The sequence below is a fragment of the Elephas maximus genome, chromosome 24 (genome assembly GCF_024166365.1).
Source record: "Elephas maximus indicus isolate mEleMax1 chromosome 24, mEleMax1 primary haplotype, whole genome shotgun sequence".
Taxonomy (NCBI): Eukaryota; Metazoa; Chordata; class Mammalia; order Proboscidea; family Elephantidae; genus Elephas; species Elephas maximus.
The window spans coordinates 36,259,901-36,279,479 of NC_064842.1; the positions used below are offsets into that span (position 1 = coordinate 36,259,901).

The 19,579-nt window shown below is 42.0% G+C and overlaps 2 protein-coding genes across 4 annotated transcripts in view; one reads left to right on the forward strand and one right to left on the reverse strand.

The window, feature by feature from the left end:
* Positions 1 to 9,521, reverse strand: part of ANKRD45 (ankyrin repeat domain 45) — a 67,185-nt gene extending 57,664 nt beyond the window's left edge. Inside the window, exon 1 of one of the 2 annotated variants that reach the window (XM_049868487.1) lies at positions 9,480 to 9,521. In XM_049868487.1, coding sequence (XP_049724444.1) covers positions 9,480 to 9,515 — 36 coding nt within the window. In that variant the 5' untranslated portion in view covers positions 9,516 to 9,521. The remainder of the gene's footprint in view (positions 1 to 9,479) is intronic. The other variant, XM_049868488.1, reaches the window with a different exon arrangement.
* A 98-nt stretch (positions 9,522 to 9,619) lies between these two features.
* The window catches only part of KLHL20 (kelch like family member 20), a 71,081-nt gene continuing 61,121 nt past the window's right edge, over positions 9,620 to 19,579 (forward strand). Inside the window, exons 1-2 of one of the 2 annotated variants that reach the window (XM_049868212.1) lie at positions 9,620 to 9,736; positions 10,472 to 10,532. In XM_049868212.1, the coding sequence (XP_049724169.1) occupies positions 10,510 to 10,532 (23 nt within the window). In that variant the 5' untranslated portion in view covers positions 9,620 to 9,736; positions 10,472 to 10,509. Of the gene's footprint in view, positions 9,737 to 9,778; positions 10,095 to 10,471; positions 10,533 to 19,579 lie in introns of those variants that run through there. The other variant, XM_049868213.1, reaches the window with a different exon arrangement.

Below are 19,579 nucleotides of genomic sequence, written 5' to 3' on the forward strand. Positions count from 1 at the left end.
GAATGTTTCAAAGGTCAGCGGAGCAAGGGCGGGGGTTTGGGGACTATGGCTTAAGGGGACTTCTAAGTCAATTGGCTAAATAATTCTATTATGAAAACATTCTGCATCCCACTTTGAAATGTGGCATCTGGGGTCTTAAATGCTAACAAGCAGCCATCTACGATGCATCAATTGGTCTCAACCCACCTGGATCAAAGGAGAATGAAGAACACCGAGGTCAAACGATAACTATGAGCCCAAGAGACAGAAAGGGCCACATGAACCAGAGACTTACATCATCCTGATACCAGAAGAACTAGATGGTGCCCGGCCACAACCGATGACTGCCCTGACAGGGAACACAAAAGAGAACCCCTGAGGGAGCGGGAGATCAGTGGGATGCAGACCCCAAATTCTCATAAAAAGACCAGACTTAATGGTCTGACTGAGACTAGAGGAATCCCGGCGGTCATGGTCCCCAGACCTTCTGTTGGCCCAGGACAGGAACCATTCCCGAAGACAACTCATCAGACATGGAAGGGACTGGACAATGGGTAGGAGAGAGATGCTGATGAAGAGTGAGCTACTTGTATCAGGTGGACACTTGAGACTATGTTGGCATCTCCTGTCTGGAGGGGAGATAGGAGGGTAGAGAGGGTTAGAAACTGGCAAAATTGTCACGAAAGGAGAGACTGGAAGGGCTGACTCACTAGGGGGAGAGTAAGTGGGAGTATGGAGTAAGGTGTATATAAGCTTATATGTGACAGACTGACTTGATTTGTAAACGTTCACTTAAAGCTCAATAAAATTATTAAAAAAAAAAAAAAAAGGTTGGCAGTTCCAATGACTTATTTGTATATGACTGGAGTGTCAGTAGGAGGCACGGAACAGATTTAAGGTTTTAAACTAATTTGAGTCGCCTTCCTCCTAACAAAAGCAATAGGACTCCAGAATCAATCACATACACAACTTTGCATTTAAATGCAGTGTTTTCACAGTGCACTGAAGTCATTACAAAACCCTAGTTTTAGAACCTCTGTATTAGGTACTGACTCATCTTGAAGGTTCTAATAAGTCTTAATTTTAATTAGAAATCCAAATTTTCTCCTGTGGATAACTAAGAATCAGTATTATATTTTAAGCAAGGATGGAACAGTAACATATTTGCCTACAATTCATATTGATAAAAATCTTAAATTTTAATATGGGTGGGGAGTAGCCCTACACTGATTTTGTTTTAAACCTAGACTTTAACACTTGCTAGTTTAAAGTTAATTAGCTATGAAATCCTAAGCAAGTCATTTAACACTTACATGCCTCAATGGCCTCATCTGTAGTGGGGGGATAGTATCTCTCTCACAGTGTTTTTAAGATTAGAATATGTCAGTAAAGGGCCAGGCGCATGGCTATTTTTCCAGAAGTTGTGGTGATTATTATCTAATAGTTCCCACAGCACCATGAAGATTGTCATTTTTTTTTCCATTTTACTGAGGAGGCTTATATAACCATAGCATGGGTCTGCCGATTGTACAAGATATGAGTTAATGAATGGCAAATCATGGAATTAAACCAACCATATACCCACACTGACCTCCTAAAAATCCCTATGACTTTCCATCGCCCACTCACAAATCACTTCTTATCTTTATGTGTGTGTTGTATAAAGGAATTTTAAAATTTGAGATGCCAAAGAAGATCTGAAGTGGCCAACTTGAGGTTTGAGAACAACTCCTCTGCGGCTAGTTCTGTTTCCACAGCCATTTTCTGTGTAGACGCAATTATGAAACTAAGAAATGTCCAACAATGATGATGTAATTACCTTGCGATCCCCCCTATTCACCCTCCCCCCATCACATGTACTTACCGTTACCACATTGTAACCAGTTTAAGAAAGACACACATATTCTTTTAAGCCAGTCACCTTACCAGCTTCTGCTCCAGGAGGTCTTGCCTTATGAATTCCCACCACAGGAAGTCTCCCCTTAAAATGATGTATTACCAATCAAGTAATGTCTTTTGATGCTCTAAGCCTGTAATTCCCAATAAAGTAATATCTTTCAGTGATCTAAATTTGTAAATACCAGTCAAGGACTGTACTTCATGTCCTTTGTTTCCCTTTATAAAACATCACTATTGAGTTGCCATATTGGATTATTAGGTTCCACCACATGGAATTCAGTCTGTCTCTGAATCAAGCTATTTCTTTACTTTCAATAAATCTTTCAATTTTACATAACCAGAGGTATGTAAACAACAGTGTTTTAAGGCCCGTTACTTTGTACCTGAAATCTGCCTTAAATTCTCAAATGAGAATATAGGAACTGAAGACACCTTAGTGCCAACATTTTGTCCTTTTATAAGCCACTCACGCACTCTAGATATGGAAGGCAGTCATTGAAGAAGGATCATTAACTAACTGTACCACTGAATCTCTACCAAGGACACTAGATAACTAAGACAGAATTTGGTACAAGAAAGTGGGATGCTGCTCTAACAAATACCTACAATGGGGAAGCAGTTTTGGAGTTGAGTAAAGGGTCTTAAAATCCTTAATAGTAAAAACCTAGATTGCCTTGAAGAGACTGTCGGTGGATTTGTAGACATGAAAAACAATTCTGATGAGGACTCAGAAGGAATTGAGGAGAAATGTAACATCAGGGACAGTACAGATGAAGCAGCAGCAGAGAAATGGCAGCAGCAGAACCAGGAGACCAGCACGAGATGACTCAAGATCTGACTCACGGAGTGAGAGAGCTGAGTGCCTTTGCGCAGGAGGCTTCCTGGTGGAGTGGTGTGCCTCCAGGCACTTATTGGTAAAGCTAAAGAGCTTTGGAAAACTTGCACCAGCAGGGCAGATGCCAGTGGCAAGACCTGAGGGGCCAAGAGACCAAAGACCCAGGAAGCAGAAGCTGAAGAGACAAGCAACACAGGAAGCAAAGCTGCCTCAATTTCAAAGGGTAGGGCCATGACTTCTGGGGTCTCAAAAGGTGTTGCTAAGGCCTCTGGGGTTTCAAAGGGTAGGGCCACGGCCTCTTAGTTTCCAAAGAGTCAGGTCTTCACCAACTCAGTGCCAGAGTGTGGCGCTGGCTTTCATGAGTGTCAAAGGGTTGGGGCCAGATCTACTGCCCAAAGCTGAGGGGGTGGGGCTGCCATGCCTAAGGGGCAGAAGAGTGGGGACTGCTGGGGCTGAAGGGGTAGAGTAGTCATTCAGATAGGCTAGGAGAATGCGGTCACCTGAAGCCTAAAAAACAGAGTTGCTGTTCCAGTGGGCCTGGAAGGAGGAGCTGAAGCCCAGGACCAGGGGCCTCCACCTAAAATCCAGAAAAAGTGGCCAACACCCAGAGACTGGAGGGCAGGATCATTGCCTAAATGGTCTCAGAGACTAGAGGATTATTTTCAAACATTGAGATCTAATGTACTGTGTTCTGCTGACTTGCTTGGTGCCTGTTATCCCTCCTTTCCCTCCAATTTCTATTTGTAATGGAAATGTATACCTTGTGGCTGTTCCACCGTTGTACTTTGGAAGCAGACAACTTGCATCCTAGATTTCGCAGATGAAGAGGAATTTTTGGATTTTGGACTTGGAGTTGAATTAAGACTTTTGCTGTGATATGATGGGGTGAATGTGTTTTACACGAGGCAAGGACTTGAATTTTGGGGGGCCAAAGGGTGGAATGTTTTGGATTGAATTGTGTCTCCCAAATGTATGTCTCAAATGGGTAGGCTATGATTCCCAGTATTGTGCGATTGTCACCACTTTGTCATTTGATGTAATTTTCCTATGTGTTATAAATCCTGCCTCTATGATGTTAATGAGGCAGGATTAGAGGCAGTTCTGTTAATGAGGCAGGACTAATCTACAAGATTAGGGTTGTATCTTGAGTCAGTCTCTTTTCAGATATGAAAGAGAGAAGCCAGGAGAGAGACAGAGGGTCCTCATGCCACTGAGAATGAAGAACCAGGAGTGGAGCATGTCCTTTGGACCCAGGGTTCCTGTCCTGAGAAGCTCCTAGGCCAGGGGAAGACCGATGACAACGACGTTCCCTCAGAGCTGACAGAGAAAGAAAGCCTTCTCTTGGAGCTGACACCTTGAATTGGATTTCTAGCCTCCTGGGCTGTGAGAAAATATTTTTTTTCTTTGTTAAAGCCATCCACTAGTGATACTTCTGTTATAGCAACACTAGATAAGTAAGACAGACAATTTTCTTTATTATGGTCCTGATTTACTGAAATAAAATCACTCCTCTTTTCCATCAACATAGCAAGAATATTCCTGGAACTATTAATCTGTGTTCTTTCTCACACATGAACACCCCTAGAGTCAATATGAAACATCCACATTTTCCTCTTTCTCATCTTCTAATCTTCAGAGGTTTTTTAATTTGGGATCAGTTCTAAAACTGAAATTGAGCTGAAACGTCTTCATTTATACAGGGCCTTCCCATAGAATTTAAATACAATCTGTACTTTCTACAATAGCCTACAAGAAAAAAACCCAAAACTTGCCTTGCATATTTCTCTAAACTTATCTCTTATTCTCACTCTTTCTAGGCACACTGGCCTTTTTTCTGTTCCTTGAGCAGGACAAGCTTGTTTACATCCCAAGGCCTTTTCCCTTGCTATTCACTTTGCCTGATACATTCTTCTCCTAACTTTTCACGTGATCATTCCTCATCCTTGAGATCTTAACCTAAGTACCACATCCTCAGAGAGGCCTACGCTATTTAAAGTAGCCTCTCCAACTAGAAGCTCTGGATAACATCACCCTGTTTATCCCCTTCCTAAATAGTTTTCTACTGACTGAAATTATTTTGTTTACGTCTTTATTGTCTGTATCCCTTTATATGAATTAAGGATGCTTCTAGGTGCAGGCAACAGAAACCACATATTATGGATTCAATTGTGTTCTCCCCACCACCCCTCCCCCCAAAACATGTGTTGTAAATCTTGACCCCTGGTGGCACAATGGTTATTCATTCAGCTGCCAATCAAAAGGTTGGTGGTTCAAACCCACCTAGCGGCTCAGCGGGAGAAAGACCTGGCAGTTTGCTCCCCTAAAAATGACAGCCTAATTAATCCAAAAAACACAAAATAAAAAATGTTGGAGAGGTTGTGGAGAGGCTGGAACACTTATACACTGCTGGTGGGAATGTAAAATGGTACAACCACTTTGGAAATCAATTTGGCGCTTCCTTAAAAAGCTAGAAATAGAACTACCATACGATCCAGCAATCCCACTCCTTGGAGTATATCCTAGAGAAATGAGAGCCTTTACACAAACAAATATATGCACACCCACGTTCACTGCAGCACTGTTTATAATAGCAAAAAGATGGAAGCAACCAAGGTGCCCATCAATGGATGAATGGATAAGTTATGGTATATTCACACAATGGAATACTATGTATTGATAAAGAACGGTGATGAATCTGTGAAATATTTCATAACATGGAGGAATCTGGAAAGCATTATGCGGAGTGAAATTAGTCAGTTGCAAAAGGAGAAATATTGTATAAGACCCCTATTATAAGAACTGGTGAAATAGTTACAAGAAGGGGGAGGGAGACGGGTTTTCACTAAATAGACAGTAGATAAGAACTACTTTAGGTGAAGGGAAAGACAACACACAATACAGGAGAGGTCAACATAACTGGACTAAACCAGAGCCAAAGAAGTTTCCTGAATAAACTGAACACTTCAAAGGCCAGCACAGCAGGGGCAGGGGCTTGGGGACCATGGTTTCAGGGAACATCTAAGTTAATTGGCATAATAAAATCTATTAAGAAAACATTCTGCATCCCACTTTGGAGAGTGGCATCTGGGGTTTTAAATGCTAGCAAGCGGCCATCTAAGGTGCATCAATTGGTCTCAACCCACCTGGAGCAAAGGAGAATGAAGAACACCAAGGACACAAGGTAATTATGAGCCCAAGAGACAGAAAGGGCCACATAAACCAGAGACTACATCAGCCTGAGACCAGAAGAACTAGATGATGCCCAGCTGCAACTGATGACTGCCCTGACAGGGAACACAACAGAGAACCCCTGAAGGAGCAGGAGAGGAGTGGGATGCAGACCCCAGATTCTCATAAAAAGATCAGACTTAATGGTCTGACTGAGACTAGAAGGACCCCGGTGGTCATGGCCCCCAGATCTTCTGTTGGCCCAGGACAGAAACCATTCCCAAAGCCAACTTTTCAGACATGGATTGGACTGGACAAGGGGTTGGAGAGGGATTCTGGTGAAGAGTGAGCTTCTTGGATCAGGTGGACACTTGAGACTATGTTGGCATTTCCTATCTGGAGGGGAGATGAGATGGCAGAGGGGGTCAGAAGCTGGCGGAATGGACACAAAAAAAGAGAGCAGAGAGAAGGAGCAGGCTGTCTCATTAGGGAGAGAGCAATTAGGAGTATATAGCAAGGTATATATAAATTTTTGTATGACAGACTGACTTGATTTGTAAACTTTCACTTAAAGCACAATAATAATAATAAGACAGCCTAGAAAACCCTGTGTGGCAGTTCTATTCTGTCATATGGGGTTGCTGTGTTTCAGAATCCACTCGTAGGGACCTAACAACAACACACCTGTGGTTGTAATCCCATTTGGGAATAACATTTTCTTCGATATGTGAATGAGGCCATATCAGTATAAACCCGCTGCTGCCCTTGAGATGATTCTGACTTATAGCAATCCTATACCCTGGTGGCATAGTGGTTAAGAGGTGCGGTTGCTAACCAAAAGTTTGGCAGATCGAATCCACCAGGCGCTCTTGGAAACTCTGTGGGTCAGTTCTACTCTGTCCTATAGGGTTGCTATGAGTCAGAATCAACTCAACAGCAACGGGTTTTGTTTTGTTTTGGGTATACAACAGAGTAGAACTGCCCCACAGAGTTTCCAAGGCTATAAATCTTTATGGAAGTAGACTGCTACATCTTTGTCCCACAGAGTGGTGGTTGGGTTTGAACTGCCAACTTTCAGTTAGTAGCTGAGCGCTTAACCACTGTACCACCAGGGCTCCTTTATCAGTGTAAGGTATGTCTTAAACCTAACCATTTTTGAGATATAAAAAGAGCAGATTAGGCACAGAAACAAGCAAGCACAAATGGAGAAAAGATAGATGCCACACGGAGATCACCAAGAAACCAGGAATGCTCAGAAGCACACTACAGAAGCTGAGACAGGATTTTCCCCTAGAGCAGACAGAGAGAGAGTCTTCCCCTAAGGCTGGTGCCCTGAAGTTGGACTTCAAGCTTCCAGAGCTATGAGAAAATAAATTCTGTTCATTAAAGCCATTCGCTTGTGGTATTTCTGTTATTGCAGCACTTGATAACTAAGACACCCCAACTCACTTAAAAATAAAACATTCAGTATCTCACATAACTAGAAATCTAGCAGTAGGGAAGTCTCTGGGCAAGAGAGAATGAGTAGTTAAAAAAATGACATTAGAGGACCCAGGTTCTTTCAGTGTCTCCGTTCTGCCATCCTTATTGTCTTGCTTTATTCTCTTGCTTCCCTCATGGTTCCAAAATGATTGCAGCAGTTTCAGGTGTCACATACAGACACAATGATGGCCATAGGAAAAAGAGACTTCTCTTCCTGTGTCTTTTTCTTAGTAGCTAGGGAAGATTTCCCCTCATTTCTTATTAGTCAATACTGGGTTATTTGCATAGAGATGGGATTAACATGATTGGTTTGGACCAATTATTCATAATAGAAAAGATGTTGGAAAGTCAACCGCCATGACCACATAAGTTCTTAATAGAACATTAACTTAGTGAGAGCAGGACATTGTCTATCTCGTTCCCTACTCTATTCCCAAAGCCTAGCACAGTATCTGGCAAACAATAGGTACTCAATTAATAAATGAACCCATTTAAATAAGGAGGACAGAGGAACTGACATTTGTTGAATGCCTGCTGCCTTAGGGTGTGCTCTCCAGAGAAGCAAAACCAGTAAAGCATATAAATATATGTATACAGAGACAGATTTATATCAGGGAAACAGCTCATGCTATTGTAGAGGCTGTAACATCACAAGTACCTTGGATCAGGATAGAAGTTTCTCCTGACTGATGTAGCCGCAGGGGCTGGGGAACCTAAGATCAGCAGGTTGGAAAGCAGGGCTCTTGCTCACAAGCTGTGAAGGTTGACAAATCCCAAGATCGGAAGGCAAAACCGCGAGGCTTCTCCTGATTCACATAGCTGCACAGGTTGGTGACCCCAAGATCAGCAGGTCAGAGAGCAGGGCTCTTGCTCACAAGCTGTGAGGATCATGAATCCCAAGATACACCGGTAAGCTGCTAGCTCAAGTCCCAAGAACCATAGGTCAGGCAAACAAGAGGAAGCTTCAGGATCCAGACCTTGACAAGGTGAGCAGAAAGGAAGTAGGTAGTGGAGGGCGGAGAGATGAAGGCCGAGGGGGCAGTGAACCACCACAGGCTCTACCCCACTGGTACCATTCAGCAGATTCCATCATGGGGGTGATCGCATATCAAATTTCAATAGGGAAGTGATCACAACTTCATACAACTGCCAAAACACTGAGAATCATGGCCCAGCCAAGTTGACGCACAATCTTAACCACCGCACCTACTAAGTGACAGATACAAAACTTGATATTATAATTTAGTTCTCACAACAATTTTATCAAGAAAGTATTGACTTCTCTTTTACACAAAAGGAAAAGTAATGATTAAGCAACTGAGAAGTTTGACCAAAATCACGAAACTCATCAGTCACTGGACTGGGATTTGAACCTATGGGTGTCTGGATTTAAAGGCCATTCATTTCCCACTACAAACTAATTAACAAGAGGTAGTCTTTCCCTTTCAGAAGCAACTGAACAAACCTGTGTAAATACCACGCAAAGAACAGCTCAAGACCATCAAGTTAATGCCCACCCTAGATATGAGGAAACCAGGAACAGTCTTTCACTGATACTCTTGAAACTGATTCTCACTCCTACGCTTGTATCACTTGTTTGTTTTCTAAATATATACTAAATATCAGGTAGAGGTACACTATCAAAAAATCTGGGGCTAAGGACAAATTGAAAAAGGTTTTTTTGTACGCAGAAGAACTGTTCAGTGAAGCGTCTTGGTGGCGAAACTGAGTGAAAGAGCAAGTTGACATAGCTTTAAAGTCCTGGAAAAAAACACAGTGTCTTGAAAGGTTTACTCTGAGAAACTGGGAAGGTCAGGGCCGTCTCTGATTTGTCTGTGTATCCTCGGCACTGTGTTCTTAGCAGGCGCCCATGGGATGTATGGATACGTCAATCATTCAATCCACTGATGGCACCAACAGGAGACCCGCCAGCTACAAATAAATCAAATTTCCTAGCTTTCCCTAATTACTCCCAACTTTCATCGTCTTCAGCTGGGAAAAACAAAAAAGAATGGAGGAGGCATCAGTGTCTAACTACTGCCAACTCAGCCATGAACTCCCACAGTGATCAACCCCGGATACTGGTATTGAGGGATAGTAAGGACAGTAACGTTACCCGAACGCCCAGCGAGGGCGCGGCTACTTCCGACATCGTACCGGAACCTCTTGGCAGAATATGTGCGTTTCAGGGGGAATGCTTTAGGTATTGGACCACTTCCTGCTGCTGGCAGGGGCGGGGGAGAGGAAATAGCTCCAAGGAGCGGCATCCTGCCTGCGCTACCGCGGGCGGAGGAGGAGGCAGAGAGGAGGCGGCGGGCGGAGGAGGAGGCAGAGGAGGCTGCGGGAAAGAAGAAAAAGAAAGTGTTAGAGCCGGTAGGTGAACCGTCTTGAGCAGGGGACAGCGGACAGCGCCCAGAGGCTTGCTTTACAAATCTGTGGTCCCAAGTTCCCGAGCTGCCCAGTGGGGCAGGGCCGTGCTTCGCCCATTGCCCATCAGTCGGTGCCAAGAAGCGGCTGTTGGGGCGCCGGGCCGGCCTCGCGGGGCGCCAGACTGCGCTTTTGCTGGCTGACAGCCCTGCCCTGAAGCCTGGAGAGGCGCTGGGCTGTCATGCCTGGGGGCGCTGGACTTCTGCAACCTGGACAGCTTCTCCAGGCGGTGGTTGGAAACGGGGCAGAGAAGGGGCTACGGTGCGTCCCGTTTAACCCTGGAGACCTGGCGAGATTCTGCCAAGTGGGTGACTTTTTCCGATCTCTAATGTTAGTGCTGCTGTGGGTATCTGGTGAATGCTCTGTAGAAATGTTTGATAGATAGGTCAAAGTTAAACGTCTCCAAGTACTTTTTGAAGAGAGACAAGACTAACCTCGCATTCCAGGCTATTTAGCGTTCTTTCCCTCACCTTCGCATATGATTGTTTTAGCATTCAGAGTAAGAATAGAGAGTAACCTTAAAGGTACTAGATTCAGTTGTGGTTTTGCATCTGTGAAAGGCTTATGGTCTATAATACAAGATTCTTTACCATTGAGCGAAATTAGTGCAATGATTATGTAGAGATCGTTACTGAAAAGATCAGAAATGGTTTTTAAGTTACTGCTTTTCTGTTGTTTTAGGTTCGGCTTTAGAGTGTGGTGAAGGCTTTTCATGGTGCATGGAAGGAAAGCCAATGCGCAGGTAGGCATTTAGGAAGAAAATCTTCCGTTTCGCCGGCTGAAATTCAGCACATAATAATTCAGTGCTTCGTTAAAAAGAGGGAAGGGCTAATTTTATTAAATTCTGCTTGGACTTAATGATTCTTGTTCTAAAATAAATAAGGAATTAATAGTTTTTTAATAGAGTAAAATATGAAGCTTAAATTTCTAGAAAGTGCTGTGACTTTTATGCAATTTTTAACATTTAAATCTTTTTAAGTGGTAGTGTTTAATGATAATCTTTAACTGTACGATGATACAGTATGGGTTTGTAATAGTCTTTAATTTCCTGTAGAATGTAGAGGGTTCTGTTGCCATATAAGAATGATAATTTGTAATATACTGTGTTGAATGTCTGATTATGGTTTTAGTTATTTCACTGATGTTCAATAATACATTTGTTCTGTTAATTAAAATAGCTGCATTGCAGGGCAGATTGTTCAAGGATTAAAAAAGGTATTGGACATAACTTAGTCCTTAAAAAAGTAAAATAGGGTATGAGAAAATATAGACTACTATAGGCCCTCCCCGGCACTAGAATTCAGTAAGGCTTTTTCTCCCTCCAAGAGCGCTGGTGGTACAGTAGTTAAAGAACCAGCTGCTCCGTGGGAGACATATGTGGCAATCTGCTTTCATAAAGATTTACAGCCTTGGAAACCCTATGAGGGCAGTTCTCCTCTGTCTTGTGGGGTCACTGTGTGTTGAAATCGACTCGACAGCAATAGGTTTGGTTTGTTTTTTTTTTCTGCCCCTGTTTTAACAAGTGAGACTAGAGTCCTTACTGAAATGAAATCAGTCAGTTTTGTTTCTTTCTTTTCAAATCCTACAAGCTTAAAGCAAGGCTTCATTTTTAAAACTCCTATTTATTGAACTGTGTTTAATCATTTGGAATTTGACATCAAAGATCAAACAGCTTTGGGAGTCCTTTTTAAGAGAAGAAACATTTCATGATGGAGCAAGAACCAGAATGTATATCTTTTTCCAAATTTGTTATTGATTTATTGATTGACCTTGAGCTATTCAAGGAACCCTGGTGGTGCAGTGGTTGAAGTGTTCGGCTGCTAACTGAAAGGCTGGTGGATCGAACCCTCCAGCCACTCCATGGCAGAAAGATGTGGCGGTCTGCCTCAGTAAAGATTTAGATAGGAAAGATTTACATAGGAAATCCTATGGGGCAGTTCTCCTCTGCCCTGTAGGCTTGCTGTGAGTCAGAACCAACTTGATGGCCACGGTTTGGTTTTTTTCTTCGAGCTATTCATCTTCTCTGTGCCCCAGTTTATTTCTATAGTGTATTTTACCAAGATATTAGGAATTAGTGAATGCTTACAAATGCTTTGAGATCCCCAAATGAAAAGATATATGGATGTGGCAAATGCCATTATCTTACTCATATCTTACTCTATAACAAAACTAAACCCATTGCTGTCAAGTCAATTCTAGCTCATACTGACCCTATAGGACGGAGTAGAACTGCCCCATAGAGTTTCCAAGGCTGTAAATCCTTACAGAAGCAGTCTGCAACATCTTTCTCCCATGGAGCGGCTGATGGCTTTTGGTTGGTAGCTGAGCACTTTCAGGACTGCACCACGAGGGCTCCTCTCTAACTCCATAGAAGAAATTAACAAGACATGTATTAAATGCTTCACACTTCAACTTTTAACATGATTGCAAAAGCCACTGATTGCTACTCATCCTCAGCTGCCATAAATATCATGTTTTAGGGAACTGCTAAAATAAGAGGTTATTTTTCAAAAAGGGAACACAGAGTGTGGAAATGTTTTTGTTTTTCTCAGTGATTTCTATATGAAATATTCACTTAAGCACTCATCCATACTCTTTTTTTTTTTCTTGCTTTATTACGTAATACTACCAGTTATTCCAATTGTGTTGGAGAGTTCTAGTGCCATTAATTACTAATTTTTAGCAATTAAGTTACAGCTTTCTTCACCACCATCACTTGGCCAACACCTAGCCTGCCCATTGTTCTTTTACCTGCTGCCTTTTTTTATATTAAGTCATGGCCACATTTTGCTACCATTTCCTTTTTAGGCTGTCATTCTTACTGCTGCAACCCAGAAGACAGTCTCTAGAAAATAATGCTGAGTTTATACTCAGCTGCTCTAGGAGAAACTTTGAATGAGAAGTAACTCTCTATTGAAATTATTTGAATACATATTCATTCTCCCTACTAGACTATAAGTTCTTTGAGTTTCATATGTCTTCCGTATCTTTGCATCCCTACAGCCTAATGATTGCTATGATTGTTTAATGACCGAACAGTTGATCAGCAGATTTTACTGCTGCAAAAAGAATCTGTGAAGAAGACTGAAAATCATTGTTAAATATATTCTAAGGCTTAATTATTAAGTATTATGAAATTGATTAGCATTTTATTAATATAGCTTCATTACATTCATTTATTTAACTAGCTATTACATGTACATGATGTAAAATTTTAAAAATATAATAAGGCATTCAACAAAAAGTTAGTCTCGTAATGCTGACCCCAGTCCCCAGTTGTCTCCAGAAGCAGTTACTGCAAACAGTTTCTTATACATTCTTTCAAAGGTAATTTAATGCATACAAGAAGATGTGATCGTTAAGATTGTGTGTCAGCTTGGCTAGGCCATGATTCTCAGTGTTTTGGCAACTATTATGTAATCATCCTTCACTTTGTGATCAGTTGTGAGCAGCCAGTTAATTGGAAAGGGAGTTTCCTTGGGGTATGGCCTGAATCCAATATTTATGGATGTTCTGGCAAGGCTCACCCTCTCTCAGTTCTACATCCGGCTTGTCATCCTCTGACCTCTGGTTCTTGGGATGTGACCCAGCAGCCTGCCACCTGACCTGCAGATTTTGGGATTCACCAGTTCCTGCAGCTCCGTGAACCAGTAGCCTGCCGTCTGTCCTGCTGATTTTGGGTTCATCAGCCCCTGCAACCACATGAGTCAGGAGAAACCTCCAGCCTGATGCCTGACCCACAGATTTGGAACTTGCCAGCCACCACAACTTTGTGAACCATTTCCTTTAAATAAATCTCCCTCTATGTATAGGCTTCACTGGTTTTGCTCCTCTAGAGAACTTGGCCTAAGATATTTGGTACCGAAGGTGGTTCTAGAGAAACAAAATCATAAGAATGAGTTTTCTGAATTGGTTCTCAAGTCTGGCTAGTCTTAAAGGCGCTGATGACTCTGCCTCCAGTAGTAAAGAGGGCACCACTAATCCATGGCATAAGGTGGCAATAGGAATACTTAAAATATCGCCACCAGTGGATCAAATATTTGTGAAAGACAAGGCTCTGGGTGACTGCATATTTGATACTTTTCTACAGTTTTGTCAGAATGAGACGTAAAGGGAGTGTTTTAGTTATCTAGTGCTGCTATAACAGAAATATCACAAGTGGATGGCTTTAACAAAGAGAGATTTATTTTCTCATAGTCTAGTAGGCTAGAAGTCCAAATGCAGGGCATCAGCTCCAGGGGAAGGCTTTCTTTCTCTCTCGGTTCTGGAAGAAGGTCATTCTTGTCAGCCCTCCCCTGGACTAGGAGCTTCTCTGCACAGGAACCTCAGATCCAAAGGACGCACTCTGTTCCTAGCACTGCTTTATTGGTGGTATGAGGTCCCGCCTCTCTGATTACTTCCTTTTCCTTTAATCTCTTGTAAGATAAAAGATGGTGCAGGCAACACCCCATGGAAACTCCCTTTATATTGGATTGGGGATGTGACCTTAGTAAGGGTGTTACAATTCCACCCTAATCCTCTTTAACATAAAATTACAATCACAAAATGGAGGACAACCACACAACACTGGGAGTCATGGCCCAACCAAATTGATACACACATTTTGGGGGGGGAAATAATTCGGTCCATGATAGGGAGTCTGGTTGGTTGGTCCTGCTTTTGCTAGACAAAGTGGTGAAAGAAAGGGATGAGCTCAAAGCTTCAGAGTCATAGCTGAAATGCCACATAAAAGACCTGAAAGTTGCTGCTTGTGTCCTGAAAGAAGTCTTATTACAGTAACAGAGCTGATATTGCCAAAAACCAAACCTAGAGTCTTATTGTAAGAGTGCCTGAATTATGATATCAACTGAATTCCCAAACTCTAATGGTGTCTGAATTTAAAGTAAGGACATTGGTTGGGAGAAACGGGATCCTGAAACTGGGGATGGGCACATATGGGCAGAGAACCAGGAAGCTGGGGACATTGAGTGCCTAAATTCTGTTGAATCATTCCCGCCAACAGAACCAACCCTCTTACTCCCATCTGAAGATATTACTACATCTTTGTCTGCTAAACCACCCTCCCCAGTAAAACCATTATCCCTTCCACCCCCATCTGATCAGATTAACACAGCTGGGCCTGAAGAGTCTTTGAGACATCTCATGGGGCATCGCTTGAAGCAGATGACTTGCAAGAAATGTCTGAATGTCCATAGGAGTGAAATAGATGAGAAATCTACTAAATATTTACTTGATCTGTACAAGCAGAAGAATTCTAGGTCGAGTGAACAACAGTCTCACTTGAATTGCCAGAATAGAGAATCATGGCCCCTGAATAAATTCCCAGATGTAAGCCAGTTTACAGACCCATAACCCCTTTAGTGAAGGGGAGACCAGGTCCCCTTGAGATAGGACTCCACTACACTGCCAAAAATTTATACTGTTACCTTTCTCCCAGCCTCTCCAAAGGGATCCACAACCTTTTACTAGAGTGGCTTCATTGGGGAAAAGGAAATAATCAGATTTTTTGAGGATTACTGAACACTGGGTCTGAACTGACACTAATTCCAGGAGACCAAATATGTCACTGTGGCCCACCAGTCAGAGTAGGCATGTATGGAGGTCAGGTTATTAGAGGAATCTTAGCTCAAGTCTCTCTCATAGTGGGTCCAGTGGGTCCCCAAACTCATTCTGTAGTGATTCTCCCAATTCCAGAATGCATAATTGGAATAGACATACTTATCAACTGGCAGAACCCCTACACTGGATCCCTGACATATGGAGTAAGGGCTGTTATGGTAATTAAAGCCAAGTGGAAGGTGTTAGTACTTCCCCTACTTAGGAAAATAGTAAACCAAAAGCAATGCTGCATTCCTAAAGGGATTGCAGAGATCACCGCCACCATCAAGAACTTGAAGGATGCGGGGGTGGTGATTCCCATCACATCCCCATTTAACTCATCTGATGGCCTGGGCAAAAAACAGATGGATCTTGGAGAATGACAGTGGATTATCATAAACTTAATGAGGTGGTGACTCCAGTTGCAACTGCTGTTCCCCATGTGGTTTCATTGCTTGAGCAAATTAATACACTTCCTGGTACCTGCTATGCAGCTATCGGTCTGGGCAATGCCTTTTCTTGATTCCAGTTAAGAAGGACCCCCAGAAGCAGTTTGCCTTCAGCTGGCAAGACCAGTTATACATGTTCCCTGTCCCACCCTAGGGGTATATCAACTCTCCTGCCCTGCGTCCTAATTTAGTCCACAGGGACTTTATTGCCTTTCCCTCCACAAGATGTCATATTGGTCCATTACATTGATGACATTATGCTGATTGGACCTAGTAAGGAAGAAGTATCAATGACTCTAGACTTATTGGTAAGACATGTGCATGCTAGAGTGTGGGAAATTAATCTGACAAAAATTTAAGTGCCTTCCATCTCACTGAAATTTCTGGAGGTCCAGTGGTGTGAGGTATGTCAAGATATCCCTGCTAAAGTGCAGGATAAGTTCCTGTATCTGGCCCCTCCTACAACAAAAAGGATGCACAAAAGGGAAGAATGTTCCCACCTGGAGACATATCACTGATTCCATTAAACTGGAAGTTAAGAATTCCACCTGGCCACTTTGGGCTTCTTATGCCTCTGGATCACAGGCAAAAAAGGGAGTCACCATATTGGCTGGTGTGATTAATCCAGATTACCAAGAGGAATTTGAATTGATATTACATAACGGAGGCAAAGAAGAGCACGGCAGGAATGCAAGAGATCCCTTAGGGCGTCTCTTAGTATTACCATGCCCTGTGATTAAAGTCAACGGACAACTACAGCACCCCAATTCCCACATGACTACTAATGGCCCAGATCCTTCAGAAGTGAAGATTGGGTCACCCCGCCAGACAAAGGACCATGACCAACTGAGGTGCTTCCTGTGGGCAAACGGAATTCAGAATGGGTGGTGGAAGAAGGTAGCTCTAAGTACCAGCTACAACCACATGACCACTTGCAGAAATGAGGACATAATTGTTTTTAGTATTTCTTCTTTGTTTTATTATACATGTATGAGTGTGTGTGTGTGTGTGTGTGTGTGTGTGTGTGTATGTGTAGCAGATATCTTTGTTTTCTTCCATCCCTTATTCCATTACGTATCATAAAACAAAAGGTATAAATGGGGCTGGTGCATTTTTGGTTATATGCATATTAGTTGTATCGTGTTAGGTGCAAGTGTGACATTATAATTGTGTCTTTTTTTATAGAGATTATGCATGGTTTAAGGAGATATGTACAGGTGCCAAGCTGACAAGAGGTAGACTGGGATGGTTAATGTTATGTGTCAATTTGGCTCAGCCATGACTCTCAGTATTATGTAGTTATCCTCCATTTTATGATCTGATACAGCTGGAGTTTCCTTAGGGGTGTGCATTTTGTATATATGGATGTTCTGAAAAAGCTCACCCTCTCTTGATCTTGCATCTGACTCATCATCCTCTGACCTCCGGTTCTTGGAATGTGAGTTAACAGCCTGCTGCCTGATCTACCGATTTGGGGATTTGCAAGCTCCTGCAACCATGTTAGGTAGGGGAAGCCTCCACTCTGACACCTGACCCACAGATTTGGGACTTGCCAGCCTCCACAACTGCACTGGTTTTGCTGCTATAGAGAACCTGGGCTAAGACAAAGCATATATGGTATAGCTCCCCTTTTTTAAAAGCATTAATGTCAGTATATCCTGCACATTCTTCTTAATCTTTCTTTTTTCACTTCGCAGATTGTCTTGTAGGTTGTGACAAATACACATAGACCCACTTTATTCTTTTTAATGGTTACATAGTATTCCATTGTCTGTAGGTACCATGGAAACCCTGGTGGCATAGTGGTTAAGTGCTACGGCTGCTAACCAAAGGATCGGCAGTTCGAATCCGCCAGGCGCTCCTTGGAAATTCTGTGGGGCAGTTCTACTCCATCCTATAGGGTCGCTATGAGTCACAATCGACTCGATGGCAGTGGGTTTGGTTTTTAGTTTTTTGGTAGGTACCATAGTTAACCAGTCCCTTTTGAGAGACATTTAAGTTATTTCACATGTTTTGCTGTTACTGACAATTCTGCAACAAATATCTTTGTAGCTAATTATTTGCCCAAATATTTATATATAGAATAAATTCTTAGATGTAGAATTCCCCAGAGAGTATGTACACTTTAAAATTTTGGCAGATATTGATACTCCGTATATGGTTGTATATGCATTACAGAGCTTCTGAAAGAATGCATAGGAAACTTCCATTGTATTTTTTAAATTTTACATCGTGTACATGTAATTTCCCTCCTTGGATGTTGTACCAGTCTGCAAACTCATCAACAATGTTCCTAAAAAAAAAAACCCAGTGCTGTCCTGTTTCCCCAAATATTAATTTTAATAATTTACCTCATTTAGAGATACTAAAGCATGGTCTAATGTAATTCTCCCATCTTTCCTTAAATATATAAATAGAGCACTGATGATTTCATTAGGAATTGATCTGTTCGGTCACCAAGCATTTACATAGTACTTACTCTATGCCTAGCACTGTATAGAATGTATACAGATGAAGTGATAAAAACAGACACTGTAATACAACATGAAAAGGATTTTAATAGAGATGTAAAATAAACACAGAGGAGGAAGCCTCTGCTATGTGGAGATGAGGAAAGCGTCACGGAGATGGTGATATTTGATCTCATCGTGGAATTTCTTATTCTGGAAGGAAAAAAAATTAAGTTAGTTAAGGACACCATAAACAAAAGGAACCGCTTGTGCTAAAACACACACAAACACACACACACAGCCCAAAACCTGAAAGTACATGACACATATGGAGTGGTCTGGAGTGTAGGTTATGTGGGAGAAGACGGAGAACCATTAAAAAAAAAAAAAAAGACATCATGGAAAATTAGGCTGGAACTGGGGAAAGAGCTTGGACTTTATCCTTTAGGTATTTAAGAGCCAATGGATAATGTTCTTTGGGCTATTTATTTGGAAAATAGGGGATGGACTGGAAAGCTGGAAGAACCAATGGCAAAGAAACTAAAGGAGTTATGGTAGTTTAGAAGAGAGATGGTGAGAACCTGAAGTAGATCTGTGTCAGAGGGAATTGAGAGAAGGGAATGGAATTGAGAGTTTGTTTAGTAGTAAAATCAAAAGAATTTGGTCAGTGTGGAGTAAGGAAAAGGTAATAATATAAATGACGTGAAAGATTTCTAGCTCAGGAAACTGGGTGTTGCCATGATGAGATAAAAAATACAGGAAGAGAAACAGGTTTCAGTAAACCAAGAATAGATTCTGTCTCATATACTTTAAGATTATTATGCCTAGGAAACAGCCAGGTGGAGATAGCCAGCAGGTAATTGAAATAAGGGCCTGGGACAGAAAAGTAGTTTGGGCTGGAAGTAATAAAAAAATGAGTCATCAATACGCAGAAGGTTCTTGATGTTATGGGTGTGAATGAGGGTAAAGGAAAAGGAGAATGCCAAAGGCAGGACCCGAGGGAGTGCCAGGGGTGTCAAAGGTGACATCTAAGACGAAGACCCAGTGAAGGTTCTGAAATGGGTGAGAAGCTTATAGGTGCTTTGAGTCTTGGTTTATTTAACCGTATCTAGAGTTTTTATTCCCGTGCGTTTATTGCTAATTTTTCACTAACAGTGAAGATCAGATAAGCTGCACTGTAAGTTCAACTTCAAAGACAAAAAAATTTTAATTCAGATCTCATATCTGTAGAATTTTTATTCTAGTCAATCTAAAATATGTGCTTTAAGAAAGTAGTGTAAAAATAAACCTGC